At 34.6% G+C, this 19,232-nt stretch overlaps 3 protein-coding genes across 5 annotated transcripts; all 3 read right to left on the reverse strand.

Moving 5' to 3' along the window:
• Positions 1–1,556: 1,556 nt before the first annotated feature.
• On the reverse strand, positions 1,557–3,341 carry LOC106425541 (chloroplastic lipocalin). 3 transcript variants are annotated; one of them, XM_013866261.3, is made up of 5 exons: positions 3,133–3,341; positions 2,781–2,931; positions 2,456–2,698; positions 2,065–2,355; positions 1,557–1,967 (listed from the first exon to the last, which is right to left on the reverse strand). In XM_013866261.3, the coding sequence occupies exons 1-5, from the start codon at positions 3,207–3,209 to the stop codon at positions 1,689–1,691; spliced, it is 1,041 nt and encodes a 346-aa protein (XP_013721715.2). In that variant the 5' UTR covers positions 3,210–3,341; the 3' UTR covers positions 1,557–1,688. The 3 variants fall into 3 exon arrangements, with proteins under 3 accessions (XP_013721715.2, XP_013721717.2, XP_048590825.1); XM_013866263.3 differs by having other exon boundaries at positions 2,781–2,883; positions 3,133–3,285; XM_048734868.1 differs by having other exon boundaries at positions 2,781–2,916; positions 3,133–3,275.
• Positions 3,342–6,365: 3,024 nt separating this feature from the next.
• LOC106425476 (dnaJ homolog subfamily B member 1) lies at positions 6,366–7,977 on the reverse strand. Its single transcript, XM_013866210.2, has 2 exons — positions 7,241–7,977; positions 6,366–7,098 (listed from the first exon to the last, which is right to left on the reverse strand). The coding sequence occupies exons 1-2, from the start codon at positions 7,792–7,794 to the stop codon at positions 6,654–6,656; spliced, it is 999 nt and encodes a 332-aa protein (XP_013721664.2). The 5' UTR covers positions 7,795–7,977; the 3' UTR covers positions 6,366–6,653.
• A 5,713-nt stretch (positions 7,978–13,690) lies between these two features.
• Positions 13,691–16,474, reverse strand: LOC106397267 (protein NRT1/ PTR FAMILY 2.10-like). Its single transcript, XM_013837850.3, has 4 exons — positions 16,111–16,474; positions 15,428–15,645; positions 14,783–15,336; positions 13,691–14,702 (listed from the first exon to the last, which is right to left on the reverse strand). Exons 1-4 carry the CDS (start codon positions 16,328–16,330, stop codon positions 13,790–13,792), a joined length of 1,905 nt encoding a protein of 634 aa, XP_013693304.2. The 5' UTR covers positions 16,331–16,474; the 3' UTR covers positions 13,691–13,789.
• Positions 16,475–19,232: the final 2,758 nt, after the last annotated feature.

Genomic DNA, 19,232 nt, shown 5'->3' on the forward strand with positions numbered 1-19,232 from the left:
TAATAAATTTCTCCCATCCAAACTGGTTCGGAATATGACACAAATCGATAAAATAATAAGATAATATTTTTTAAAAAATTATAGGTAAATATATAGTCACATTAAAATTATAAATTAATAATTTATCTGTATATATTTTTTATATTTACAAATAAAATATCATACTCCCTCTGTTCCTAAAAGATACACTTTTTAGTATTTTCACACATATTAAGAAAATATATTAAACTATCATAAAAAATGTATTATTTTCTGTAATTTTAAATTTTCAATAACTTTTAACCAATAATAATTCAATAAAGTTAATTAATTTTGTTAAAGTTTACAATTTTTTCATAGTAAACACAAAAAATACATTCTTCTGAAACAAACTTTTTTTCTAAAAAGTCTATCATTAAAGAACGGAGGAAGTATTAAATTAACACTTAATATATTTTGATGAGATTTAGTGAAACTATATCTAAAACCACATTTAAAATCTATGAAACATATTTTATATGCACCAAATAATATAATAAAAACAAGATGAATGTTGAATTTCAAAAAATTAATTAATTTATATACAAAAAATAAAATATTTTTTTTATTTTTTAAAAAATATATATATTTAAGATAATTTTTTAAAAAAAAAATTGAATAAGATAGAAAAATTGAAAAGTAGTTTTTTCTAAATTAATAACTTTATAAATTAGTAAAATCTCATAGTTTCATTATTATAAATTTATAGTTTTATTGTATCTAAACCACAAACAAACACACAAAACCAACCCAAACAAATAAAAATAATTTGCAAAAAAATATAATGACATTCCGCATGGATGTCACTACATCGAGGGGTTAAATCAATATTTCTACCGCCATAAGTCTATGAAAGGACTCAACCAACTTCGCCAATCTACAGATGAAAATTACGACAACGGTACGTATCTTTATGATATATAAATATTGTGCATATGCAATTTCGAAAAAGAAAAAAAGTATATGGATAAGCTATCCTGGAAAAGCAGTCAATTCAGGTCCAATGAATGCTGGACAATGATTAAGAATTCACTTTCTAGACTTCGAATCGATTTGAAGACAAGAGTATGTAAACAATACGTCTACAATGAAGCCCTTAGCTGAATGCGTCATCCGTGACATTGACGAAACATGCGAGGATAGTTACTACTTTAAGAGGATGAACGACTTTGTTATCTTCCTTCGAACTAAATAAAAAAAAACACAGGCATTACATGTTTCTGTTTTTGAACAACAATTTTACTTTATGTTTTAAGTTCAACTAACATTTAAATTGGTACTATCAGCTATTTATTCTTTTTTATAATCGATCAATGAGAACCACTTACATTGCTTTCACTAACTACTACCAAATGAATCACAAAAACAATTTTGAAATCATTAGAGAATAAAACATATGAACCTGGCGCGTAGCGCCGGAATACCACTAGTATAAACATAATTAAAAGTTATTTTCAAAAAGTCATCCTGAACTTATAGTATAGATGCTTAAAATTATATCGTTCGTCTTACTTGTGTTTGTTTTATACGAAGTAAAGGAAAAATAACTTTGAGTTTATCTTAGAAAAGAATTAGTATCTATACACTCAGTCAGGTGCACAAGAAAATTGACAGTGATAAATAATCTGCATACAGAATTCAAAAAAACTCTTGGGGGCAGAGAAGCTTCTCTACTTGAAATAGAGTGGGACCAGTTTCTTCAAAGTTTCAAACACACTAGTGAAGGGATCAAACTGGACTGACTTTCTTAATTCAAGATCTGGAAACTGGTTTGTCAGCGTTTTCTCCATACCTGGCATGGACATCATAGCAGCTAGCTGACCATCAGACATCACTTCACAGTCCTGTGGAGTATCCTTTATTTTCTCCGGGTCGTAGCCAAACTGTGCCAAATAGTCTTTGTACTTGGCTATGAACTCTGGTCCCGGGTTAGGTGTCCTTGAGTATACCTGACATATCCAACACACATAGTAGTTATGTAAGAAGGTGTGCAGCAAGCAACATATATTATCAAACCACCCTTGAGTTCTTGTCTTGAATCATCACCTGAACAAAGCTCCTGTCTTTGGCTCCAGAAACAAGAGCGTAGTTGTCGTAATCTGTAGCTATGACATCATAAGGCAACTTAGGAATGAAAGGAATGGTGGGAAATCGAAGGTAACATTTCTCTTTAATCATCTCTTGCTTTTCTAAGTCAGTCTCAGTTTTCTCCAGGTCTTGTGCTCCAACGCATTGAACTTTTCCTCTGATTCCTGTTATATACCCATCAGGGCTACCGTGAACACAAAACGTATCCACCCGTATAGCTGGTTCCTTCATATCAAACGTGTATACGCCCTGCAAAACGTGAAAACAGAAGCGGAATGTACTCAAGATGTGATTATTAATTGTTCTTCTCACATTATACTTTGCAGAGGATGAGCCATTTTAACAGTACCTGTGTACAATGGCAATCTTCTTGGCCTTGACCAGCAAAGCCACGCTTAAGAGAAGCCACTTCGAACCATCTTCCAGAGTACCTAACTGGGTCAAAGTTCTTAGCCGTCATGCCTCTCATCATCATCATCATCATCGCTTCCGGGTCATCATCAAGTGGAAGAGTAGGCTTGTTTCCTTCCACAGAAGCACTTCCCAGTTGGCAGATGTTGTGATAACGTGAAGAGAGATCCAAGGCAACACCCTGCCAAGGAAACTCACAAAATTGAAAAGGTTTTTGGACGCAAACGAGCATGCTTATAGCAATGTTGGCTAAAGCATAATACCTGGCCTGCCTGAGAGAGAAGCAAAATGGCAGCAAAGCCTGAAACAAAATGCTTTCTCAAAGCCTCCTTGCTTCCAGTGGGATTCTCCAAGGAACATATAATTCTGTCAGAATAATGAGATCTACTGTTGATCCTCCTAACCACAGAGCATCTTCCGTTTCATAAAGGAAACATAAATCTGAGATCAGTAAACCTTGAATCTAAAGACAGTTTCGTTTGTTCCAGGATATAGTTTCTGTAAGTATGTCCTAAGCCTAACTAAACGGTGTTGTGTGTGCCATTGATGAACTTAAGGTTGATACAACTTCCAGGATCCAACTAAAGCAAGCAACTAGTTGTGATTTAATAATACCTTGTATTTGCAGGTCGAGTGAAGCTTTGAGGAAGAACTAGTGTCATTGACAGGCTAGTTATGATGTTACTTACCATCTTCTCTTGATCGCCACAGAAATATTTTAGTTTCTTTTTCAGGGTTTTTAATTATTTCTTTGTGGCAGGCTTTAGAAGCTCAACAAACGCTGTCGGTTTAAGAGTCTATACGAACGGGACCCACAAGAAATTTTCCTTCATTTAGACCCATACGAACATATCTACCATCATTTTCCATGATGATGTTGGAAACTGATGGTTGAAGATATGTCAAAAACCATCGTGGTTAATGGTTACGTGAGAAACTATTATTATTAGTACTGATATGTTTGAAACTGTTATTGTCAACAATAACATGTCAGTTTTTCTATGAACATAATCCTGTATTTTTTTTAAAAATATTTTTCAAAGAAACTATTTTGAGTTTTTGCAATTTCTAATTTTTGCGAATTTTCTATTTTTGTGAATTTACTGAATTTTTATTTATTTTTTTTTATCAATTTCTGAATTTTTATTTATTTTTTTATTTTGATTTATTTTATATATTTCTGATTTTAATTTAGTTTTCTGATTTTTATTTAATTTTCTGACTTTTATTTAAATTTTGAATTTTATTTAATTTTTATTTATTTTAGTAATTAAATAAATATTTTTTTGAAAAACTAACCAAATCTTTTGGTTCAATTATATTTTGGTTACAAATTTGGATAAAATCGGTTAAATTCGGGTAATTTAGGTTAGTTCAGTTAATTTGTTTCAAATTTTTGGTTCGAAATTTTGGATAATTTGGCTCTTTCAGTTACTTCGGTTTGAAATTTTAGTAAATTCGGTTCAAAATTTTGTTATCAATTTTTTTGTTTAAATGGGACTAACCAATTACCGAACAAACCAAAAATTTTAATTTTTTTTATAAACCTGCCGAATCAAACCAAACTTATTGATATCACTCAAATTACCCTAAGGAGTGATTTTACTCTCTCAAATAAGATGTTCAATTGTAGTACATAGGGATCGAATCCACAGAGAGCTACGGCACACAATAGACTATAGAAATCAAGATTAAGTTAGGCAAACAGTTTATAAAGCAGTAAATCAATGAAAGCAAGGTGAGCAAAGTAGTTGTTTGATTGGTTGATTGAGGTTGTAAACAATTAGGAGAATAGTTAGACCAAGGAATTTATCAATCAAGAGATTCAAAACTACAATTCAAAGTTACTAATGGTTTATAGATTCAATTCTAGAACTTGATTTTAATAAGTAAGTAATCCAGCTTTCGCATGCAATTGCTAATCAAATGTTTAAGTCCAGTCTCAGCTGTCGCTTGTTGATTTGGAGCGAGCGTCGATCGATGCTATGACATGAGCGTAGATCGATGCTTCTTTAGACAAGCATTAACGACCTAACCGATTTAGTTCAACTAGATTCCTAGACCAACTCTCATATGCGCCTAGGTATCTAATCCAGCAGAGTTCGGGTTCCGTTAATTGATTGCACTTTCGTGCCTCTCAACTATCCTATGATTCTAGGTTCAAACAATTAGTCACACTGTCGTGCTATTCTAAATATTTCAGATCCTAGTATTACAAATCACCTTGGTGTAGAGATCTATAGATAATCTAGCAATCCTAATTTTTATCAGTTTGACATTAAGCTCATGAAATCACTAAACCTAGCAAGATGAATTACTCAGACATGCAAGCAATAACACAAATCATAGTCTAAATAATATAATAGATAAATCAATGGTAAAACCAATGGATTTCCAATCAATCTCTGAAAGAAAATTGATCTTCTCTCCAAACCTAAGAAAAACAATAGAATATGATAATAGAAAGCTTGTTGCCGTCAACAATGGCTTAGAAATACATAAATAGGATTTATGGTCGTCCATGGGTATTTTGGTAACTTGGTATGGCTTCTGGGCTTCAAACGGTCTTGAAATATGCTTGGCCCACATTCTGGCATCACGGTCAGTCAGACGCCAATGCTATATTATCGATCGACAGTCTTTCATCTCCTCGACAGCTTCCTCTTGCGAGGCAGACTGACCACTGTTCAGTAAAACAAGCATAACGTTTTCTACAGGATGCTGATTGACCTCAAACCGGTGGCATTGAAAATCTAACTCAAATTGCTATCTTGTGTCAAAATATGGGCTCAATCTAACGGTGGAAAGGTCTCCATCCATAGCTAAACATCTGACACGTCTAGGCAGTTTTGCACGCTCCAAAAGACACAAAAATCACCACATTCTTTCAAATCGTCTGTGAACCTGTAAATACTCTAAATAGACTCTATATAGTATAGATTCAGAAAAACTCAGAAAAAGATTCCCTGTGTATGCATACAACAAAGCAACAAAGATTCCTAAGGGAGCTTGACCCAAACAGAGTTCTCTCCAACAATATGGTGGAAAAGCTCTTCCCCTCCAACACTGCCTGAAACATTTTCATCAATAGGTTATTTCCTCCTTAAAATTACCTCTTTTTGGAACCCGATGCATACATGTTTTCATTGCATCTACAAGTGTTTGTACGAAGAGAGGAAGGAAAGAATTCTGTTTGGGTCATAAAAAGTGTACATTTGAGTTATACTACTGTTGTTCCAAATTCCCGTGAATAAATATTGTTCTTTCACTTTCTCGTGATTTTTTTTTTTCTGTTTTGATTCCTGAATCTCAGTTGCCCAAGTGGCACTAAGCAAAGAACCATCAACTTCCGTTGCAAGCTTAACTAAGACCATACTTACCTACCTCTAATCCATGCATAAGCCAAGAAATGTAAGTCTAAACCAAATAGAAAACGAAACCAAAAATCACCATATTTGGTTTAGACTTACATTTCTTGGCTTATGCATGGATTAGAGGTAGGTAAGTATGGTCTTAGTTAAGCTTGCAACGGAAGTTGATGGTTCTTTGCTTAGTGCCTGGTCTGTACGTAACGGAAGTTTATGGTTCTTTGCTTAGTGCCTGGTCTGTACGTTTGACTAACCCACATCACTTTCTACTGCCTATTTGAATTGGAGAGTCCTTGAGTTTCTGTTTTCAGTTGAATCCTGTAGGTTTTGGCAACTCAATGCTGAAATCATCTTTTACTAATATTATCTAATCTTGGGAGTAGAGAGGGAGACCCTTGAGAAAGAGAGAATTGAAGCTATGTTTCGCCACAGACATCACATGATGCTCTTTACTCTAAGCTTTTACCAGAACACCAATGATAGTGGGGAACAGATGATTTTTATTAGTAAGATTAATAGGTAACAAAGCATACATCAATGCGACTCTGGAGTACACTAACATAGAGGCCTCGAAACCAAATCAAATAAATAAATTAAAAAAAAAAAATTGAAAGTGTCTAATTGCAAATAAGATAAGTAAAAGCAAAGCTTGTGTGTTTGATCTTCGGCTTTCAAATCCAAGCCCCCTTAGAAGAATCAATCCTAACATTCACAAATCTATCATCTCCTCTACGTTTTTTGGCTATCTACATTCATCATCTAACTTCTTCATAAAACCCCACCAAGAACTCTCTTCAGCTCGGATTTCTGCTCCGCCGTCAGCTTCAACGGATATCTCACGTTAAGCTTCAATCTCAGGTTACCTTTTCTCCCAGGTTCTTTAGAGATAGACATTCCTTCGTTCGGAACCACAATCTCGTGATCAGGGTTGATGATATCGGTTAGAGGGATCATGAGGGTCCTTCCATCAAGCGTGATCAGGTCAATAGACTTACCAGTGAGTGCTTCAAGTAGAGTGATCTCCTGACTGAACACAAGGTCGTTTCCGTCACGCTTGAAAACAGGGTGCGGCTTCTCTTCAACCACGAAGATGATATCTGCCGGTATGATTCCAGGCTCTTCGTTGCCTTTCTCAGGGAAAGTGAGCTTCGTGCCTTTCTTCCAACCTGGTTTTATTTCTATGGGCAATATTTCCTCCACGACCCTCATTTTACTGCAAAAAAAAAAAAAAAAGAAAAACAAGAAACATAACAGTATTATTCAGACATCAGCTCGCATGCATATACGTTCATCAAATGGCAAACAAGAAGATCCGACACCTAACCTAACTAAATAGGTGTCTGAAGAAAACATACCCAGAAGCATCGTAAACGTTTCTGGATAAGCGCATCTTCTTCTTGGCACCTTTGCAGAGATCCTCCAAACTACAGGGCAAGGGATTCTCAACAGCTGGAGCTTTCCTAAGCTCACTGCTACGACCCGTGTTGAAATGACCGTTCCTGAACGTTCTGTGTCCTCCTCCTCCGCCTTCAGAACCAAAGATCTCGGCGTAGATATCATCTGCGTCTCTAGGGTTGAAACGGAAGGACGCGGCGTTCGGCGGATGCGGCCTGTGCTGGTGGTGAAACTGCGGCGTTCTCCAGGAGGAGGAAGCCTCCGAGGAAGAGGGGATTTTGCCAGATTTGAGGCCTTCCTCGCCGTAAAGGTCGTAGATCTGGCGCTTCTGAGGGTCGGAGAGAACGTCGTAGGCCTCGGAGATCCGTTTGAATTTGGACTCTGCTTCGTCTCGCCTTGCCGAAGGATTCTTGTCGGGATGCCAGATCATGGCCAGACGCTTGTAAGCTTTCTTCAGATCATCCTCCCTCGCGTTGTGGTTCACCTTCAGTATATTGTAGTAATCCATACCCATCTCTCTCTCTCTCTCTCACAGTGACTGTAACACTTTTACCAATCTGTCCTTATCGTAATTTTCCCCGGCCGTTCACGATAATCAGAGGCGGCTGCGTGCTCGGGAGACTAGGGGGGAGGAAGAGGAGTTTTCATGGTCTTTTGTAATCTCCATGTGCTTCTCTTCTCTATATTATTGCCCATTGGGCTGATAAAATCAAATATGTTGACAAAAAAGAAAAAAAACAAAGGGGGAGTTTTCACGTCACATTTTTAGAAATAAATCATTTTAATCGTATTGTTTTGTCAGCAATTTTTTTGAAATAACCAAAAGGAAAAAGAAATTAGTTTTGTAGTATAATAGAAAGAGATAAGAAGAAAAAAGAGGAAAAAAGATTGGAATTTTGGTTATTTTGTGAATAATAAATAGTTTTTTTAGGTTATTTGGTTTAATTTTCCTAATTAAAATCTAATGGATTCAAATGTAGCAGAACATACCAGCTTAAGATACAACCCAAACTAATTTTACAGAGATACGTGTTTTACATACCTAAACTAAATCTAATTTGATAAACATGTGTTTAATTTTGTGTTTGTATGACACCGCTTCAATACCTCCGGCAACGTTTCATCTCTCCACCAAAATTGCATTCAGCCTCCTCTCTACACCTCAGCGACGCCGCATTCACTGCTACCATCTTTCTGTGTTGATCCCTTAAGAGAGATGCTGAATCTTCTTCTTCTTCATCAGATAATTAGAAATGGGAAAAAAATTAGAAATGGAAGACACTCAGACATATTATAATCAAGACATTTTTTGGAACACTTCAACTAGAAAGCTCCAAATCTGCTTATTTGCAACAATCGAAACCAATTAAACCCAAAAACTTAGTGTTTTCAACATCCAGAGAACTTCATCCCACATAGAGATGTAAAATGGAGTGTCCATGTCCAAATAAGTATGTCTATATGGACAAATCAGTTTATTAGACATTATTTGTTGAAGCCCAAATTATATTTAGTCCAAATTGTCCAAACCCAAAATGACCATTCCAAATAGGCTGTCCACGGGATCCAATTTAAAAAAATCAGTGTTAATTAACATTCAAAGTTCATATTTAACATAATTTCACTATGTTTTATAGAATTCAACAGCATAGATAAAATTCATATATCATCCAAAAGCCTAAACAAGGTTCGTACATAATGTAAAAGCATAAATTAGGTTCATTTATACATAATCCGAACTCCAAACCGTAGGTTAAGTTCATTTATACATAATTAAATTTCAGTTATGTTTTCTTCTTGTTCTTCTCGGCTTCTTCTATTATCACCGTCAAAGCCTGTAACAGAAGACGATGTGTTATTAATAATAGAAACAAGACTTCATATACAAATGAGAAACAAGACACTGATGAATTACATAGTTCAAACCCAATATTCAGATACAAGGAAAAGAAGCAATTCATGTCTAAAGTGAGCACACAGACAAAGGCAAAATGATTCATATACAAAGAAAGAAGGCAATTCATGTCTAAAGCAAACACATACAAAGACAAAATGATTCAGATACAAGAAAATGAGGCAATTGATGTCTAAAACAAGCACATACAAAGGCAAGACTTCATATGCAAACAAAAAACAAGACACTGATTAATTACATATCTCAAGTCCACGATTCAGATACAAGAAAATGAGGCAATTCATGCCTAAAGCGAGCACGGATAATTCAGAGAAACTCATCAACAAAATCAGAGAAAGCCATCAACACAAAAAAGCAAACAAAACCCATCTGAAAGAGAATACTAAACCCATCATTCTTTCTCCTGATGATATTAAAACCCATCATTCATTCAGTTTCTTCTCCTTCCTCATAAAACAAGAAGTGACAGAAACATAAATTCTAAGTGATTATACCTGTAATTGAGTCGGGTCTTCTTCCTTCCACTTTCTTCTGATTCCTCATCTAAGGCATCTTCCTCATCCAAATCGCATCCAGCTACAAAACAAGAGAAGTTACTTAATAATTTCACCTAAAAAACTCGATTATAAATTCAACAAACTCACCAATCACTTCAAAACCCACGAAGCCAGTTTCTAGCACAGATCAAAGCTTGAAAATTTGATGGAAGAAGGCGGTTCCTGTATTTGCTAAGAACGCGCGCGACTTCCCACAATAAAGATGACTCAGACGACACTGTTGTTATTAGGATACATAGGACATCAAATACCATTCGAGACAACTCCTTAAACCGGTTTGAATTGTCCTTCCAATACTTGATGACATACTCAAATACAAATCCAAAGCAGATTTTCATGTTGCTGCTTGTTGAGAGAAGAACGCATAGAAGCCCTACCAAGAAAGATATTATTAGTTGATTTTAAATAACTTAAATACACATCTAAAGCTTTGCTTTTAAATAACTTACACCATAACCAGCTGGTAGAGCATCTGCTTCTTGTGAACTATGTGTACTAGTATTCTTCTTCTTGTAAACTCCACACAGCTTCAACATCTTATTCATTTTGGATATTTTTTTTTCCAACTGAATTATATTAGCAAAAGAGGCCGAAGCCCAAAGTAACTTACAAAGACCTAAAGGCCCAAATACAAAGCCCAAATTTCAACGAACCAACCCGCTTAGGCCCAAGCCCGTTAACATCGAACCCAACATCACCGACTCGCGGTTCGCCCTACCTTGAGAAGCAAACCCGCACACGTCGCCACCACCGGGAGAACCTACGTCGGAGAACGGACGCGTCTCACCGGCCACTACAGGAACATGCCTCACCGTGACAAACCGGATCCCATGACCTACACACACTCTTCACCACCGCCGTCTTTTACTCTAGTGTAATCTTTACCGGAGAGATCAATCGCCGGAGCGAGATCATCACCGCCACCATTCGAGCACACACCAGAGTAACAAAATCGGCTCACAGAACATCACCATCTTGATACGGACACCTCTCTCTTCCTCCAACGAGAGAACAAACACGGATCTCAAACATCACCAACGCCATAAACAAACACAAAGGCCCTAACAACTAATCTAACTATTAAGCAGAAGAAAAAAAAGCAGGAGCCGACGAGGCAAGGTACATGACGTCTTCACCCCTCGGAGCATGATCCGGCGATGCAGAGCTGAGAGAGCCTCTACCTCCCGGAGACTTTGCCGGCGACGCAGAGCTGAAGAAGCCTTCACCTCCCGGAAACTTAAACGGCGACGGCGGAACTAACGGAGCCTCCGCCTCCCGGAATAAACCCTAACTTCAACCTAAAAAACTAAAAAACTGTCGCGACGAGCCGCGTCCTACTACCTCACCACGAATCCAGAGAAAGGGAGGGTGCCGCCGTTTGAAACCCGCCGTAAGGAGATCTCTTCCGGCAACAAAACCCTAATCCAGATCCGAAAATATATCGGATAGGACAGCAATTTAATAAAGAAAATGTAAAATGTTCTAATTTCTTACACATCTTCAATCATTTTTTTTTCACGAATCTTCAATCATATTCTATTTTAGTTTTTTTCCTTTCTATTTCAACATTTATATTTTTCAAATTTCTTTTGTTAAAAAATATTTTAATTATTAATAGAAACTATAAGAAATATTACATTGAGAACTCAACAACTGAAAATTCTGGAATTTAAATTGCATTAACCGAACTGTTTTGTGAGATCTGTGCTTAAATGTTCTATGTATACCATATTGAAAAAAATTGTGTACATTGTTTTATTAATTTACATGTTTTTTTGAGACTTAAAACTCAAACATTTTAATATAGAAATATTAATAAATTCTAAGTCAAACCACTAAAATTTAAAAAAATTTATTTTCAAACATGTTTTAAAACAAATTTATTTGTAATTTAAAGTTATGTTAGGGTCTCTTGCTGTTCAATTCCAATAAGTTTGGTATGTTTTTTTATACCATTTACTTGTTAGTTTATTTGCAAGATAACAAGTTGTTCTTTTCTTAGATGATTAAACTCATCGTGGTGGATTTTATATCTTCGGATCAACCAGTTGCTCTTTTCTTGCTTCGTATCATCAATACTCAAAACTTGATTTTCATGATTGATCTTATACATTGTTTAATTTTATTTCTGCATCTAAATATGCAAATGGTCAGATTAGCTATCTTTACTTAGTATTTACATATAGCATAAATGTATTTAGTCCTTGTAGTCTTCTCTCTTTTCTTTTAAAGAAGGTTAAATTTCATATCAATTTTTTTTATATATGATGTATTCTTAGTTTGAAATGATTCAAATCTTTATTTTCAAAAACAAGAGCTCTAGAAAATCAAGAATCAAACTAAGACATCATTACTTGGCCGAGATGATCTGATTCTGTTATGAACCTGATTGGATGATCCGATTGTTGATGCATTTCGCCATACCACACCATTTATTCCTCGCATGCCAAATGTGTGTCCGATGTTTGATAAACATAGCACATCAAGAACTCTCTTTGTTTGTAGAGCACATTTGCATGTCAGCAATTCAATGACACTGGTCTAACTGTGTGAGTAATTCAGACCAAGAATTCTCCATGTGAGATTCTTCCAAACCTCTTTGGATAGCGAAAATTAAAAAAAAAAGATGATCTTATGTCTCTAACGAAGCATTACAGAGTATGCAAGTTGCTGAATCTTGAGCATTCCATTGAAGTAGCCGATCTCATGTGGCCAACCTGTGTACCGCAACCAAATTTACCACAAAGTGTTAGGTGTTACTCCTGAGAACTACACACCCTTATGCCACAGAGTAGTCTGATTTATTTCCCTTGTAAGTTCCCAAGTTCGTTGCAAGCTAAATTCAGGTTTAAACATATCTTTTTTCCTTTTCCATAGATGCAAATCCGGTTCTGCAATGAGACCTTGTAGCCAGAGCTTTAGAATCATTCTTGATTAATATCAGGTGTTCATTACGATGATAGCAACATCAATATTGCTGAACCACATACTCCACAGTTGCGTTGATGTTGAGTCTTAAGTTCAATACAATAGTGATCGTTTGTTAAATCATTAGTCCATCCGAGTGGCGACCATGCATCAAACCAGAATGATCTGGAAACACCACTTATAATCTCCACAGTATATGTATAACTGAAACAATCAGCTGGAGACGATCAGGGGAGAATAGTCACTCGTAGTCATACATTTAGTCAAAAGCGGGAGAGTAAGATACTTTATTGGAACCAGAGCAACCTCCAACTGGAACTGAGCTTTGTCCCCAACAACATTGCTTACTCCTGCCAAGTATAATGTAATCTTTGGCCATCCACAAAAATTAGTAAATCATCAGCAAAGCACATGTGACTAACAGAGTAAGCAGAACATTTTGAATATACGGATGGCAACCAATTTTGTTTTTCTTCTGCTGTTTTATTCAACAATTTTGAGAACACTTGCATATGAAAAATAGATATGCTGAAAGAGAGCAGTCCTGCCTCAAACCTCTAGAGCTATTAAAATAGCTTGATGGTTCTTCATTAGACTGGACAGAAAAGGAGACGAGTTGTATGCATTTCTTAATACAAAGCACAAACTTTTCCGGAAGCTTTGGCTGATAGAATCGTCATTAAGAAAGACCATTGAAGTGAGCCACACATTTTGCATATGTCTATCTTGACAGCAAGCACACAGAGAAGATACTGTAGTTTTGTGGTAGCTTTTAACTAGCTCAGAAACAAGTAAGACGTTTCCGATGAGAAAACAGATCTTTGACAAAGCTGATTGATTCCTGAAAATAAATTTCAGTAGAATTCTTTTCAATCTGTTTGCTCGAGATCATTTTGTATAGCACATTACAATACGAAATAGGCCTATAATTTTCCATTCTTATTGCCCATTCCTGTAGTCTTCTTATTCTAGTTTGTCCTGCTCAGCTGTATTGAAAGGGGAAAACAGAATGGGACGTACGCAGTTTGATATTAGCAACAAAACTTTTACATTACAAATACATCTTATCTATGGAAGTATAAGACCAAATACAATAAAGATTCGAGAAATCAGACAGAGTTCTTGTCTTGTTGCTTTGTCTCTTCGTCAACAGTGTCAACCACATAACTGACTTCATCATGAGTGCCTTTGTATCTATACCATCTAGCCATTAACAAGAAGTAAAGAAAGTTAACGAACATGAGTCCTGTGAGCATGAAATAGAAGTAGTCCAGCTTCGCTTTGTTCAGATCCTCAGCTAACCAATTCCCCGTAGGTGAATGCTCAGTTGTTCTATGAACAGTCGAGATCAAGAAGCTAGCGAGGTAGCTAGAAACTCCTCCACCGACATAGAAGATAGAACCCGCAAAGCTCTTCATGTTTTCAGGAAACTGCTTGTAGTAAAACTCCATTTGCCCAATGGCTGCAAAAGCTTCTGCTACCCCTGCAAGCACCAGCTGCGGAATCAGCCACATCGCTGACATTGAGGAGATCTCTCCTGTTCGAGGCTCCGACCCCAGCGTAGGTCGTGTCAGCGCAAAGGTTCTTCTACGTTCCTCTATGAACCCGGAGACCAATAAACTCAACACCGCAAAGAAAATGCCAGCTCCTATTCTTTGTAAGAGTGTTATCCCCGTGTCTAGACCGGTCACTCTTTTGAGCGAGGGGACGAGGACACGGTCGTAGATTATGATGAAAACCGTCATACCAGACATCAAGAACACGACATAGGTGGCGGCTGGAATCTTGAAGCCACCTGAACCTAATCTCCTGTCGCTCTGGAGCGCTTGGAAGACTGGATAAGTCATTTGCATACTTATTGCAAGGTAGTAAATGGCGCATGCGAACCAGATTGGAATCACTCTTAAAATGCATTTCACTTCTTCCACTTTCTGCATCGTACATAGTTTCCATGGATCCGAAGCCGTTCCATCCGAGTTCAACTTGTCCTCAGGGGTCATAATCGCTGCTTTGTCTAGAAACCTGGCAATACAACATTTGTTCACACAAAGCATAAAGCAAATGAACAAAGAAAGACAGAGACAGAACTATTCCGACTTTACCTAAGCTGGTCGGTGTATTTAAGAGTAGAGTTTGCATAGTCATGAGGAATGTGGTTGTAAAGATCGATCCAAGGCTGCTTAACTGGCTTCAAGCCACGTTTCTTGATCGCTGCGGCTATAACATGACCTATACCAGCCAATGGACTACCAGAGGCTTTCACTTTCACATAGAGTTTGTGACCAGCAAAGAAAATGACGCAGGCCAAGAACATAAGACCCACAGGGATACTCAAACCGATGGTCCAGCTCACATTTGACTGGATGTACACAACTAGCGTGAGAGAGATGATCTGCGCGAACGTGAAAGTGAAGAAGTACCAGTTGAAGAAACTGTTGATTCCTTTCTTTCCAGATTCTGACTTGGGGTTGAACTGGTCAGCACCAAAGGCCAAGTTACACGGCCTGATTCCACCAGCACCCACCACAAGAAGCGCTAAACCCATCAGAAGAAACGCAATCTGGCCCTCGCTTGGGCCTTGGCAAGAACTTTGTGTTCCACAAGGAATGGGGTGCAATCCTGGAACTGCAGCCGTCAGTAGTATCACAAGCGATCCCTACAACAAATATGAAATATGGTTTAGTAATTGAAAAAAAAAGACAAAATCTTGGCCAAAATAAAACAAGATGGTCATTTGATTAGAGTACCAGAAAACAGGCGATGACAGCAACAGAGAGAGTCTTGTAGCGACCAAAGTAAGTGTCGCAGAGGAAAGCAGCGAGGAAAGTGCCGAAGTTGATAGTGCCACTGAAGGCGTTGATGATGGTTGCAGCTGTAACACTCTTAAGGTTGAATACTGAAGTTAGGTACACCAGAAGGTTTGATAGTGTCCCAATGATCCCTATCTTCTCAAATGTCTCATTACCTGTGACACAATATTTTTTTTTCAACATAAATAATTAGTCAAACCATAAAGTAACAACCTTTTTACATTTAATTCACAATGTTGAAATTAAAGATTGGACTCTCAGTGGTGGACTGGACACTTTATTATTCATTCTTCTTTAACGGTTATAACTCCCAGAAACTAACTAAAATCTTATTTCAGAAACTTAAAACTTGCATGATTCAAAGTCTCTCACTTTCCATGGTAGATTTATCTAGGAAACTCAACTGGTTTGTTTGATCTGTGTTTCAATAAATCTCGAAACGTCAAGACAAGAACTCCAAATCAAGATTTTCAACAGTCAAGTCTAAGAAGACAAAAGATACGAAATTAAAATAAAAACATCACGGGCAAAACGTTCTATAATCCGACAAAAGAGACACAACAAAACAAAACAGAATAAACTAAAAAAAAAGTTGTCTGAAGAGAAGAAGAAAGCGTTACCAATGATAAAGGGCATGACTTTCCAGCCTCTATAAACGAGCTTTTTCTGCTCGTCTTCAAATGAATCGACCGAATCAGAACCACCGCCATCGACGGAGGAGTAGGGTTTGTGATCCTCAGTTGTCTCAACATCAAAGGGCTTTCTCTCCATTGTTTCAATCTGTGTGTAATTATGCTTATCTCTTCTCTCCCTATGGCTGTGGATGACTCTGCTCTTCATCTTAAGCTCCTCTCTATCGTCTTCTTATATAGTGGAGGGTCGAGAGAGAGAGAGGGAGAGTGTAAGCGTGGAATTGTCTGAATCAAATCTGGACAAAGAAGAAAATAAAAGGAAAGAACAAGAAATAGTGGTGAATTTGGGAGGAAGATAGAGACATGTGTGAGTGAGTCGTTTTTATTTTATTCTGCTTAATTGTTTATTTAATTGATTACGTAAAGTATTTAATATAGTGTCTCAATTATTATCTAGATTAATAGTTCATTACTGCTTTTATACTAAGAGGTCTAAGTTCAAGCAGTAGAGACGGTGAATTATACAGATTAATGTCGGAAATTTTTTTTGCAAAAGATCTTAACCATGGATAAGAAAACCCATCAAGCATAAAAATCATAGGGCAATTCTCTCAAATAGCCATTTTTTAATTTTTCACAAAAATAACACTAAAAAAACCAAAATAGCTCCTTTTAATTTTAATTTTTTAAATTTTTTTAAAAATTTAAAACCATATCCCCAAAACCCAACTCTTTAACTCTAAACCCAAAATCTAGATTAGTTAACTGTAGGATAAAATACTTTTTAACCTTTTACTAAAACTTATTTTGGTTATTTTTTATTGAAAACTATTTTGTGACAAAAATTTAAAAAACGCTATCCTATGAAATTTCTCTAAATCATATGATAGTTCAGAATAGTATAGTCACACGCAGATCCTAATAAAGAATATAGAATTATTGTTTAGTAATTTATATTTAAGAAATTTAAATAACATATACAAATACATCAAAAAATTATTATATAATTAATATGATTTTTTTAATTTATTTAGTAATATAAAATTTAAAAAAATGATAGACAATACGCAAATTGTTATCAGAGCTTTGTTATTAAATAGCATCAATTTCATATGTATATTTTTAAATTATATTGGGTAATTTCGTATATTTTATTAAAGGAAAATGAAAGACGATTTTTGGGATAATTTGAAAACCACCTTTTTATAGTTTTGAATTTGTATAGTAATAATGCCACATGTCAAAATGTATAGTTGAATGAAAAAATATATAGTTAAATAAATAATAAATAAATACACAATATAAGAAATATAAATATTACATTAAACATCTATCGTAATATTACCATTTGATATAAAAACAAGAAAATTATAATAAATAAATATACATTATAGAAAAATTCCCTATGATAGCCATTTTTAATTTTTTGTCACAAAAATAGCTCTCAATAAAAAAATGACCAAAGAAGTTTTATTAAAGAGTAAAAATACATTTATATCTAAGGTTAACTAATCTAGACTTAGAATTTAGAGTTAAGGGGTGGGGTTTTGAGGATAGAATTTCAAATTTTAAAAAATAAAAACTAAATATTAAAATATCAATAAGAAGTTTTATTAAAGATTAAAAATATATTTATACCCTAGGGTTAACTAATCTAGACTTATGGTTTATAGTTAAGTGTTAGAGTTTTGAGGATAGGATTTAAAATTTTAAAAAAACTAGAAAAAAAAAATTCAGAATAAAAAGACTATTTTGTTCATTTTTCTTATTGGATGCTATTTTTGTTAGAAAAAAACTTAAAAAGTCTATTTGAGAGAATTGCCCTACAAAATAAGAAAAACTAAATAATAACAAAATATATAATATAAAAAATGAAAAACTATATCACACATCTATCTGAAAAATGAATAGTTTTCTGGTTTTTTTTAAGGAAATATGTATTCATACAAACATACAATTCATAATTTTGTTGTTGTTCAGAATACAACATCCCAAAGAATAGTTATATAGTTAACCATTGAAAGAGTTAATCCGCGCTACGCGCAGAGCTATTTTTAAATGTTAACTATATAGCTAATCTTTTAGACGTTGTATTCTAAACAACAACAAAATTATGAATTTTATATTTGTGTGAATACATATTTCTTTTAAAAAAAAAACAGAAAACTATACATTTTTTAGATAGATATGATATAGTTTTTCATTTATTATATTATATATTTAGTTATTATTATTTCTATATATTGTAGGACAATTCTCTCAAATAGCATTTTTTAAGTTTTTGTCACAAAATAGCATTTAATAAAGAAAATGATCAAAATAGTCTTAAAACCCTACCCTCAAAACCCCATTCTTAACTCTAAACCCTAAGTCTAAATTAGTTAACCGTAGGTATAAATGTATTTTTAATCTTTAATAAAACTTCTTTGGTCATTTTTTTTATTGAGAGCTATTTTTGTGACAAAAAATTAAAAATGGCTATCATAGGGAATTTTTCTATATTGTATATTTATTTATTCTATTTTTTGTTTTTATATCAAATCGTAATATTATGATATATGTTTAATGTAATTTTTTTATTTCTTATATTCTATATTTTCATATTATTTATTTAACTATACATTTTTCGGATAGATGTTCAATTTATTTTTTTCATTTTTTATATTGTAAAGTTACTTACTGTTTATCTTTTCTTATTTTTATATTTACTTATTCTAAATTTCTGGCATTTATATCAATGATATTATTACGATATATATATTTAATGTAATAATTTAATTTCTTATATACTATATTTACTTATTATTTATTATTTCTTAATTTTATATTTGCATATTCTAATATTATGTGTTTAATATAATATTTATATTTATTATATTGTGTATTTAGTTATTATTTATTTTACTATACAATTTTCAAATAGATGTTTAATTTAATTTTTTTCAGTTCTTCATCATATATTTATTTATTCTATTTTCCTGCTTTTATATCAAATGATAATATTATATAGATGTTTAATGTAATATTTCTATTTCTATTTCTTATATTGTATATTTATTTATTATTTATTTTACCATACATTTTTCAGATGGATGTTTAATGTAGGTGTT

This window comes from Brassica napus, chromosome A6, assembly GCF_020379485.1.
Source record: "Brassica napus cultivar Da-Ae chromosome A6, Da-Ae, whole genome shotgun sequence".
NCBI lineage: Eukaryota > Viridiplantae > Streptophyta > Magnoliopsida > Brassicales > Brassicaceae > Brassica > Brassica napus.